The following is an 11,584-nucleotide window of genomic DNA, read 5'->3' as shown; positions in this document are numbered from 1 at the left end:
TCTCCCCCTCCTCTGGCAGCCCTTCGGGCCTGCTCGGAGCTACCCTGCGTCCTCCTTGGGCACGCCTGCAGCCGAGCGCTTGCTGTTCAGGGCAGCCGGTGGACCTGTGCGGGTCGGGTTTGGCCGCAGCTCGTCAACTTCGGCTTAATTAGTTTCTGCTCTCTGTATTGTTCCCTGCTCGCGTATCCCACCTCCGGCCTAATAAAATAAACATGGCAGAAAGCTGTTGAGAAACTGGGGTGCCTGTGCTGTGTAAATGAGCTCCGGGGCCGGGGTTTAACCCGGGGGGGTGGGGGGGGGGGGGTGGTCAATCTCCGGGCCGGGTTTTGGGGGGGGGGGGGTATGTGTGGGGTGTCCGGCCGCGCCGCCGCGGGGTGACCTTGGCCCGAGCGTCTCCCGCGGGAAGGGGCGGTGCCTCCGGTGCTCGCCCCGCCCCCTCCGCGCGTCATCATCGGAGCGAGCAGCCAATCCTTTCGCTTCGCCGCGGGAAAGCTTACGCGCAGCGGCGGTTCTCCCGGGGGGCCGTGCGGCGGCCGCGTGCCCCCTGCGCGCGCAGGCGTGGTGGGCCGGAGCAGGCATGGCGGCGGCGCTGGCGCTGCTGGGCCGGGCAGCGGGCCTCGTCACCGGCGCCCAGCGGCTCCTCAGGTGCGGCCGGGCCGGGCCGGGGCGGGTCGGAGGAGGGGGGGGGGGGGTGGGTGTGTGCGCAGCTCCTCAGGTGCGGGCTGGGGGCGTTCGGCATCCCTGCCGCCTGCCGGGCGCGCCCTGAGGCGCCGTGGCGGTAACTGGCGGTGCCGTTGCGTGCAGGCTCGGCGGCTCGGCGGAGAGGTGCCTCTCCAGGGGGATCGGCTCGGATGAGCGCCCGAAGCGGCCCCTGACGGCCTATTTTCGCTTCCTGAAAGAGAATCATTCTGCTTTTAGGCAAAACAATCCAGGTACGAGGGCCGGAGGGAGCTGGGTCCGAGCGGACGGGCGGTTGGCTTTGTCTTGCTTTTGGGAATAACACGTCTTAGCGCGTCACGTCTGGTCGTGAAGCCCCCGTCACCGCGTACGGTGTTTTCCCTCCGGAACGCGCGGTTTCAAAAGAAAACTGGGACAGAGTATTACTGCTTTGCAAAGCTAAACGTCATAAAGTACGTTGCCCTGATGTCAGGAGACCAAAGGCAGCCGGTTATCCGTCGCGTACCAAAGGTAAATTCGGTATCGCCGAATTATTGCGCCCTGTGTACGTACTGCCTTGGCCTCCTGTACGTCATAACTCAGAAAAGTAAACGCTGGCGTGCCGCTTTAAAGAAATTTGGAGGAAAAACCCTCACCCGGGCAACACGTGCTAACAGTGACTTGCGATTTTCAGTAATTTTAAAATACGTGTGTATTTGAAGTACGCTATCGTTGATATAAAAAAATCTATATATGATATTATTTCGATGCTTAGTCATTTAAAAACTACGTGTACTGGATCGCCTCAACGTATACAGGAGAAAAAGTACATTATTTAGAGCAAAATGGTTTTCCGTGGCTACGTTTGTTGTCGAAAACTTCATTTGTAGGCAACGCGGCCGCTCTTCTTGTCAGAACAGCAGAATGGAAAGCTGCGCTGATTTTGAAAATACTGTTGAACGTTAAGATGTTTAAAGAACTGTGGTCATGTTGGGCGAGTCACGAGGTAAATTTAAGTAGGGAAAAACCATTTAATGCCCAGTTTTGCTCAGTAGTTCAAGAGTTCAGCCGTCAGAAGGGTTGAGAACTGAACTTGCAGAGTTTAGTGCAGTTACGTGCCACACCAGTGTTTTCCACGTTTCCAAAATTCAACTAACCAGCAAATAAATGTATATCTCATACGCAAATTGAGACTTTGGGGAATTTTCCAGTAGAGATAATGTTCAAAAAATAACCTGATAATTTATTCATCACTGGCAAAGCTTTGTGTTTTCAAAGGTTTTAAGATTAGTATACTTGGACTAAAAACTCCCCATCTGTTTTGTTTTTCCAGAATTCTGAAAGTCAGGTTATTGATAAGAGCTTAGTTCTGCTTTTCCGCTGTCGAGGTGGTAGAGAGGAAGATCCACTCTTTCTTTTAGTGTGAAACGGAGGGAAAGCCTGGAAAGTTGTTGTGGTTTTTTTTTTTTTTCAAGAAAAGCAAAGCTTATAGCTTATATTTAGGGTTGGGGTTTTTTTTCCCCCCTTCACAAATTCAGGCCTGGCTGGAAACCTCATCAAATGGTCAGAGTCAAAGGCAGTCAGCTGAAAAACAAAGCAAATTCACTGTAATTTTGTTTGTGGGAGAAGGATTTTACTCTTTCTGTAACCTTACTTTTGTTGAATAATATTGTAAATAAAGGAAAGATCAAGCGTGGTTACTGTCTCAGGTGGATAAGGTCATGTTATAATTGCTTTGAAGAATCCAGCAGACGCTTTTTGCCAAAAAAACGCTGAGAACTGGAAATTTTACTTTTGGTTTCTTCCCCGGTCTCCATCCAACTTCAGACCATCTTGCATTGTACAGAGAAGGATCCAACTCAAAAGAAAAACAAACAAACAGAAACTGTTGTGGAGTGGTAATATCTGCCTGTTTTGAAATGGTGCTTCAGTTTGTAACTGCCTGTTTCATTCCAGTTTGAACCAAGAGCAGGTCTTCCCCCCCCCCCCCAAATATTACAGAATATTACAGTTCCCTTTAACTGCCACAGTAAGTTCATCAGTGTTATGAAAGGAGGAAAATATAGTTGTACAGGAGAAAGATACTAGTGACAGCTTTCCTCGGGAAACATTGAAGAAGCTTACTAAGGATACAATATTGATCTTTATTTTCTTGCTTTCTAATTTTAATGTACAGAAATGAGCAATGTGGAGCTGGTTAGAAAAATAGCAGGTGCTTGGAAGGAGTTACCAGCATCACAGAAGCAGGTAAGTCTGTATTTTTGCCGTATGTAGTTTGAACTCGGTAGAGTCTTAGTGGTTGTTTTACTTGGTTTGGTGTCCTCTGTGTTGTTTTGTGTTGTTTGGGGTTTTTTTTAAACAACAATAAAAAAGCACTTGCGTACAATGATTCAAACATAAAACAATTCTGAGGAGAATTAGGAGCTTTGAAGTACTCAGGGGAAGATACTTTGATACTTCTACACGTGACCTTGTGTTTAGTATTTTTAGTCGGAGACAGGTCTCGCTCTGTGCGGCTGGGAACCAGTATCTCCTTTTTGAATCATAATTGTGTATGTGTGTGTATTACACGTATAATAAATTGTAAAGTTGTTCTGCTTTCATATGCATAAGGTAGGTGAAACCTCAGTGAATTTTTATGAAAGGACCAACTTTTTTTCCCGCTGATTAGATAATAAGCGGAGACCTCACGTGCAGGTAACTTTAATCTAATAAACTTTTTTTGCCATAGGTAGGGAAGTTTCTTTAAGAGTGGTAGTTTCAAGGGATAATGTAAAACAACTCTATGAATTGCTAATCGTTGCTGACTATTTGTAGCAAAGTAACGATTGTTCTTCCTTGACAATTAGACCCAGTTAGGAACTAACTGCTGTTTCCTAGCTAAAGTAATATCGTCGTTCAGTAAAATGCGAGTGGTTTTACATCCCTTCTGGACTTCTGGCTCTGTGTGCCGTAGGACAAAGCATGCCTTTCTGTTTCTGTGGTGGAGAACAGGATGGTGATTTTTCAGGTCTACCTGGGTGCTTGGTAGCCTGGCTCAGCTCTTCCTGGTGCAGCGGCTATACGTACTTTAAGAGTAATCATTCCAACCAAGCTTCAGCTTTTCCTCCTTGCATGGAAGATTCTTATTGCTTTGAGCTGCATCTGAAGATCGTCCGATGGTATCAGATTAACTAAGATAAGTCATGGGAAGAGCCCAGGTTTTGAATCAGAGTTCTTCTGAATCCATTCTGCTAGTTCAAACAGATCTGAAATTGCTACTTTACTTTAAAAATCTTGTGTTTCAGGGTAGTCTGTAATATTTTTTTTTTTTTTATTAGTACAAGTGTTAGCTCGTTTAACGGTCAAGTGCATGGAGCTGAGAAAACAAGCTGTCTAAAGCTGGGACGAGGTGGCAGGGTGGGATCAGTTGCTTCTACAACTAGAGGAATACCAGACAATGAAAACTACTGAAATCCTCAGCAATAGCTTAAGTTTTTATAGAAGTATCTTCCCTGCCTACATGTAGGTTTGGGTTTTGGGGGGGGTTTTTTTGGCTGTGTTTTTTGGTTAAGGTTTTTTTTTTCTTGTAAGTCGCAGTGATACTGCGATTGGAATATGTCAGAATTAGTGTGTTAAAAGGCCATTTATCTTTTTCAGTAATTTTAAAGGCGCCATGTTTATCTCACTGCAAGCATTTGTTTAAGGTTGGTTATTGTTTGCGTTGTAGGTCTATGAGGAGGCTAGAAAGACAGACTGGCAAAGATATGAAGAGCAGTTGGCAGCGTATAAAGCTCAGCTAACTCCAGCTCAGGCTGCGGCTTTGAAAGAAGAAAGGAGAAGACGACTGGCAAAAAGAAGATCGTTCAGGGCAAAAAGAGTAAGTATTTTTAAGTTCAAATTTCTTTTTTCTCAAGGAAACTGAAGTCTATGTGTCTGGTATACAGAGCTGAGTCGAGGCAAGTTTAGAAATAAAAAAGCGAATCTCAGAATAAGAAAAACACACCACAAACCCAAAACGAAAACCAAAAAACCCCATGGACTAAAATAATTGCTGGTATTAGCAGTTATTTTAGTGGCTTTCCTGTGCTCGAAGACCAGAACTAGCGCATAACTTTGAGCTCGTGGGTACCTTCTGTATGCTTTTTTTTTCTTCCTATTCCTCAAGCTGCCTGAGGAATGACAGGGAATAAAAGACACTTGAACCAGCAGCACTTTCGCTGGTTGGGAAAGACGTTCAGAAATCGCTTTTCACAAAGGCCTTGTATCTGTTTCTTCAGTGGCCCCTACGAGGTAGTAGCTGCGTGAAGTCGCCTTTTGTCCTTCCTTTCTTTGGATTCCCTCTGCTGTCTGTGCAGCTGCTGACATGTTGAATTAGGGCCGCATCTAATTAGGCATCTCCGTTATTGCTCTTTATTGATTTATTTGTACAGATCATCTTGCCTATTCCCTTTTAGCTGGTTTATGAGACACAAAACCACCTGTAAAGGTAAAATATTGCAGTTTGTCCAGTGGCAAAATCAGTTGAAGGGGTTACTTACTGCATCTTCATTTCTGTGAATTAAACTGCCGGTGTGACATTGCCCTCACTGGCAAAAGGGAAGTTAATTTGGTTTAAAAGACTCCTTAGAGGAAGTTTTTAATCCAAATGATTCAGCTGATCCTTTTTAGAGTACTGCACCACAAGGAATTTAACTGGCATGCTAATACCTAAGCAGATCTTAATTTGCAGCACCCAGGCTGCGGTGGGAATGTCTTAGGGCTGGAGAAAACAGCAAGTGTAATTGCATCCATAACTTGCTGTACTTTCCCTCTCTCGCCGTCATCCCTGTAGGCAAAGCATTCTGATAGCAGAAACCTAGTTCTGTTGCCCTGGAAATCTGCTGGTTCTGTTCCACCTTCTCACCTCCCACAAAGTTGCAAGCATACAGTATTTCACACCAGAAACCGAAGCCGTGCGAAGAGAATAGAAAACCTGTCGTCATGACTTTCTTACTGAGTGGAATTCAGTAACAGTCTTTGGTTTCTGGAAGACTTAGCTGAAGTAAGAATCAGTTTAAAATGTTGTGGGGTTTTTTTAATGTCTGTGTTAGCTTAATTTAGTTTAGCACTAGTCTTGGCAAGTCGTGAGAGCATCTTGACATACAGTCCAGTTTACAGAATAAACCACCAGAAAATAAATTTTAGTCTGATTTTTGTAGAACACAAAGACAAATGGTGTGTTTAGTTTGGGAAAAATGCACACTTGGTAGATTGAATAATGTTTCTTTTTGTTTTTAAAGGAATTGACTGTGCTTGGAAAACCTAAAAGACCTCGCAGTGGCTTTAACATTTTTGTGTCAGAAAACTTCCAAGAAAGCGAGGGAATTTCACCCGTGGTAAGCCAGGAAAGATTGTTCTTCAATCTGTTGTATTCAGGAAATCTGTTTTAGACTCTGTCATTTTCAAAGAAAGTGTTCAATAGTTCAGTACCTGGATTTTGCTTTGCTTGGGTTATTTTCTTTTAGACTGTGGTGATCTGGCTCTACTGCTGGTAGGCTTGGCTTAAGTTAGGGCTTGGTTTAAATGAAACCAATATGCATGGTGAGATGTAGTCATGTTGCTATAAATCAGCTCAGCTGTTCTGTCTGTTGAATTGTGTCTTTGATTATTTACATTAAGAGGGTGGGGTATTAAGCCTGTGTGACTGTGGTTTTTTACATTAGTTTACACTTGGTTTTCACTAGTGTGGCATTCATCCGTAACCCTCTACGGTCAGTCTGCCCTTAAAATAATCCTAATGTATTGTATGTGCTATATCCTGTAGGCAAAGCTGAAGCAATTATTTGATGCATGGCGAAAGCTGTCCAGTTCTCAAAAGCAGGTATGTCGGTGGATTTTGATGAGGCTCTGATCTAACTGGAAAATGACAAACTTGAGTTAAAATTAGTAATAATCTTGAACTTGGTTGCTCAAAATACAATACTGAGGAAAATACTCCGAGATCTTATTTATGCGTCTTGAAGAAGATTGTCATTATTCCCGTAGTGACCATTTCTTTCACAGCGTTGATGAAATGTGAGTGAGTGGGATAGGGTGGAAGTCCTGAATGTCTGGAAATGGACCTTGAGTGGCATCTAGGGAGGAAGGTGGAATAATTTGCAACAATTTGATATTTTTTCCCTAATAATCTATACTTTGTTTAAAATGCCAGCATAGTGTGTGTGTGTATATATATATATATATATATAGCATATTCCATTGCTGTTTGTGGAAAGACTTTTGACGGGTAAAACCAGCAGAAACCTACAAGTGATGTGCATGCAGTAATTTATTAATTTTCTTCCAGCCATACCTGCAGCTTGCCGAAGATGATAAGGTTCGGTATGAAAATGAAATGAAGTCATGGGAAGCAAAAATGGTTGAACTCGGACGTGAAGACCTGATACGTTCCAGAAGGCAAAGGCCAAAAAACAAAACTGCCGAAACTGCGAAGAAAGCTGAAACAGCCAAAGGTTCCTCACGTGAAAACAAGGCAAAGTTAAAGTTGAAAAAGTCTGAAGAATAAAATGGTTAAGCATTTTATATTTAATTCCCTTTGGTTGCCATGTCTTTATCCTGCTGTGTTAATGCTGCAGTCAGCATTAGCACTGAAATTTGGAAAACCCATAAAGGGCCCATTGGAGATGTAGAAAAGGTGATGTGGTAAGAGAGAATTAGGGTCTCCAGAACTGACTGCGGTAATCATCGCGGGTGTAGCCTGAACTGTACAACAATAACCGGTTAATCAAGCTGTGAATAGTGATACTCACTGACATTAGCAGAGCTCTTCAATAACAGTAGATAACAGCTAGCTTTTATAAAGTATTTTTTACAAAAGCGAGAATATACTACAATGTTACCATCTAAATTCTGTAAATAAGAGCTGAGTTCATGCTGCTGTGTTTTATTCCCTCCATGGTATTGGTAGCGAAGAGAAATGTTCTGCATTTCAACAAAAGGCACAAGAAATGTAAAATACTTTTATGCATCTTTTTGTACGTATCAATCTGTGTATATCACTTATGTTGCATTTAATTAAAGACCATATGAGTTTTGTATAAACCTATCTTTATTGGACTTTTATTCCATGGTTTTGTTTGGATACATGCAAACACTTTTGCCTTCCTGTTGTCATATTTGGGGCAACCTGGAAGGAAAAAAATAAATGTGTGCACTGTCAGACATTTGAGTTTTGATGTAATAAATATAGGTATTTTCAAGAGCTGCTTGTTGTTTTTTTTTTTTTCCTGGGGTCTCTCTGTCTTTTGGAGAATCTGTAGTTTTAGAGGGAAGTCAAGCTTTTTCAGTAGTCAGTGGATTTCATCCAGCCCTAATGACCCAAAAAAGCCAGCCAGCACACCTGCTTGTTTACCACAGCCAAATAGGCCCTTGCTTTTTTTTTTTCCTATTTTTTTTTTTTAAGCTTCCCTCTGGTAACTGTACCTGAGTGCTCCTGGCTTTCCTTTGCAGAACACAGCAGTGAGTTCCTAGGCAGGAGGGGAGGCTTTTGCCCCCAAGTCGAGTGCCTGAGAGGGAGCGGTGTGAGTCCAAACCCATCCGCTGAGGGATGGAGGGGGACCAAGCTGGGTGCGGGCATGCGCCCAGCTCCTGCCTTATTCCAAGTCCGCCCTCCTTTAGCCCGAGAGGGCGGTTCGGGCAGGTTAGGAAAGCTCACCCTGAAGGGGCTAACCTGGCTGTTCCCGCTGTGCCCGGCCCTCCGCTGCCGGGGGGGGGGGGGGGGGGGGGGGGGGGGGCGGCGGCCATGTTACCTCCCCTCAGCGGGCCGCCCGCCCACGCGCATGCACGTCCCCGCCCAACTCTCGCGAGAGGCGGGCGGGGCGCGGCGGTGGTTGGCGCTCTTGGGCCGGCGGGCGGGGGCGGTGCCGCGGCGTTGGCGGGATGGGGCTGCTGGAGCAGTGCGAGGCCGTCTTCGGCTCCCCGGACCTCTACCGCGTCCTGGGTGTCCGCCGGGAGGCCTCACCCCAGGAGATCCGCCGCGGTTACCACCGCGCCTCGCTACGCGTCCATCCCGACCGCGCCGAGCCCGATGCGAAGGAGGAGGCGACGCGGCGGTTCCAGGTGAGCGCGGGCGGGAAGGCGGTGACTGACTGGCTGACTGACCGACCGACCGACCGACTCCCTGACTGACTGACTGACCGACCGACCGACTCCCTGACTGACCGACCGGCCCCCGTGTCCCCGCAGATCCTGGGCAAGGCGTACGCCGTCCTGAGCGACGCGGAGCAGCGCGCCGTGTACGATGAGCAGGGCACGGTGGATGAGGAGGGCGAGGCGCTGAGCGGCGAGCGGGACTGGCGGGAGTACTGGCGGCTGCTCTTCAAGAAGGTGAGAGCCGGGCTGGGGTCTGGGAACCGGCGGCGGGGCCCTGCAGGGCTCACCTCGGCGGGGGCAACCCACCCACCCCACCCCCGCCCCGGGAAGGGGAAACCCACTGCTACAACAGCCGTGTCTCCTTTGTGTAAAACAGTGGTTTTCTTAATGCTGTCTCATAAATCCTTCTGATGAATAAATCCTGTAACTCAAAAAGTGTCACCTCTCTGCTTCAGATCACTGTAAAAGACATTGAAGACTTTGAAAAGAGCTATAAAGATTCAGAAGAAGAGCTAGCTGATATTAAAGCGGCATATATGGATTTTGAGGGTGACATGGACAGAATAATGGAGTCTGTGTTGTGTGCGGACTATACAGATGAACCAAGAATACGGAAAATCATAGAAAAAGCCATCGATTCTGGAGAAGTCCCATCTTACCAATGTTTTGTAAAAGAGTCTAAGCAGAAAATGATCGCAAGAAAAAGGCGGGTAGGTTATAACCATCAGGGACCGAAGGGAAGCATTGTTTACGATAAGCTTTTCATCTCCCTTGGCAGAAATAAATGGAACTGTTCTTGAGACAAATGTTTGCCACAGAATTGCTGGGTTACAGATCTTGCTCAGTATCTTTGACTTTCACATTTGGTCACCTGTGTTCTCCACCCCCCCCACACCCCTCATCGCAAATTGTTGTGAGAGTCTTTTGAGTTGTAATAGGCTATTAATTAATTATTTTATTTTGTTATTATACACAACGGCTTATTACAGTTTAACATGTCCCTGCATTTTTTTCACAAAGCCATGAGTTGCTGGAGCTAAGAAGCGTACGTGAGGTGGAAATACAATATGTTTGCCTTCTGGCAAGTGTGAAATAACATTCTGGACTAAATGGACCCCTTCTCCAACCAGGGGTTGCTTTGGGGTTTTTTGGGCGCTTTGTAGAATATGTTATATGCGCATCACAGTAACCTTTTTCCAATGTAAAAAAAATGTAATAGCTGCTAAGACCAAAAAAAAAAAAAATCTGGCTGAGGGGAACAGGGATGGGGATAGACATCTCATCATGTTCAGTGTTGTGAAACAGCAAAAACCCTGTCCTGCTTTACTAAATTGCAGAATTGGAATTGGCTCTCTCTTTGATCTCTCATCTGTGGCCAAACTTGGAAACTGTTTGTTTCCTTGCAGCTACTTACATACAGATGCAAAATAAAGTGTTTGGTAACTACTAAGGCTTTGTCAAATAACGTGCAAAATACTTTTTAAAAAGACTACTTTGTTCTCTTAGGCAGAAAAAGAAGCTAGAGAAGCAGAAAAGACTAAGGATGAACTGGGCCTTGGTGGAGAAGATGACTTGAAAGCGCTGATTCAAGTAAGGCTTTTCATATCTGTCAAAGATAATTATGTTACTGGCTTATAATTGTGTTTTCCCTGAGCATCTTTGTATTTTGGATCCTTGCGACTCTTCTGAGTTCCTGAGGTTAAAATATGACCTTAACATTAACTATCTATGTACTATGGTATGGATTTGATTACCTGTGTCTTTTTAAAAATTAACAGTGTTATTCTAATAGTCTTATCCTCACTGCAAACACAATCAAAATATTTAACTTCTAGTTTTAGGCAGTTAGGCTGGGAGTGTTAACGACTCCTCTTTCTTTCTGAGGGATTCTATGAGGATGTAGAAGTTGATGGGTCGTACTATTTTGCTTTGTATCTCGGGGATCGAGGAAAGATACTGTTTCCGTTCTGGTTTTTGGAACATTTTCTGTTTCTGCTTTCTTATCATCTAGTGGGCTTCCTAGAATGTTCGTGCTTAGTCATTCCTCAAATTATAATAGTTTTAGGTCTAAACTAGAAATTGCTTTGCTTTTCCTAACCTTATGTCGTGAATTTTTATAGCCACTCTGTAACCTGTCCTGATACTTCAGGAAGTTAGATATAGAGCAGAGTATACAAGCAGGCTTTTGCTTGATGGTACTATACTTTCTATAGCTTGTATTCCCTGCTTAACATATTCCAAGATTTTATATAGCTATCTAACTTCAACAGGATAGTCTGTATGGGGAAGTAGTAAAAGTTTTGGGTTTTTTTTTTTTCCTCCTGCAGAGCAGAAATAAAGATCGAAAGAAGGAAATGGATGACTTTTTGGCCCAACTGGAAGCAAAATATGGGAATAATGCTAAAAAAGGAGGAAAGAAGACTGTGGCCAAGAAAGGAAAGAAATAAAGAACTGTGTAGGCTGAAATATCAGGTATCATTTTGTATGGGAACATGTGAATTTGGGAGAATTTCAGAGTTTTTCTGGACTACTGTTTTGGAACGTGTGTGCATCAACTTGCCGTGACTGGGAGGTTTGATAGCGAATGCATCATGAGCAAGAAAGACAAAGCATTCTGGTGCTACTGTTTAAAATCCTTTGGGTGCTCTTCAGTTAACGGATTCTTGACTAAAAGTAAGGAGGCAGTGTGATGATTGGGATGATGGTGTGTTTGTTAAACTTGTGTTGAAGCACCTTCCTTCCAAACACCCAATGGATACTGGTGTAGCTGATGGTCAAAGAATGTAATCCCACACCTTTGAGAGTCTTCAGTGCT

The 11,584-nt window shown here is 44.6% G+C and overlaps 2 protein-coding genes across 2 annotated transcripts; both read left to right on the top strand.

The window, feature by feature from the left end:
• Positions 1 to 493: 493 nt before the first annotated feature.
• Positions 494 to 7,877, top strand: TFAM (transcription factor A, mitochondrial). The gene is made up of 7 exons (XM_075759001.1): positions 494 to 645; positions 805 to 932; positions 2,834 to 2,904; positions 4,367 to 4,516; positions 5,919 to 6,014; positions 6,443 to 6,499; positions 6,965 to 7,877. Exons 1-7 carry the CDS (start codon positions 578 to 580, stop codon positions 7,181 to 7,183), a joined length of 789 nt encoding a protein of 262 aa, XP_075615116.1. The 5' UTR covers positions 494 to 577; the 3' UTR covers positions 7,184 to 7,877.
• Positions 7,878 to 8,509: 632 nt separating this feature from the next.
• On the top strand, positions 8,510 to 11,285 carry DNAJC9 (DnaJ heat shock protein family (Hsp40) member C9). Its single transcript, XM_075759000.1, has 5 exons — positions 8,510 to 8,736; positions 8,863 to 9,003; positions 9,225 to 9,479; positions 10,276 to 10,359; positions 11,097 to 11,285. The coding sequence occupies exons 1-5, from the start codon at positions 8,557 to 8,559 to the stop codon at positions 11,214 to 11,216; spliced, it is 780 nt and encodes a 259-aa protein (XP_075615115.1). The 5' UTR covers positions 8,510 to 8,556; the 3' UTR covers positions 11,217 to 11,285.
• The last annotated feature ends 299 nt before the right edge of the window (positions 11,286 to 11,584 follow it).

Source organism: Balearica regulorum, chromosome 7 (assembly GCF_011004875.1).
Source record: "Balearica regulorum gibbericeps isolate bBalReg1 chromosome 7, bBalReg1.pri, whole genome shotgun sequence".
In the NCBI taxonomy this organism is placed as follows: domain Eukaryota; kingdom Metazoa; phylum Chordata; class Aves; order Gruiformes; family Gruidae; genus Balearica; species Balearica regulorum.
The sequence above is the reverse complement of the archived record's forward strand: the minus strand, read 5'-3'. Positions and strand labels throughout refer to the sequence as shown.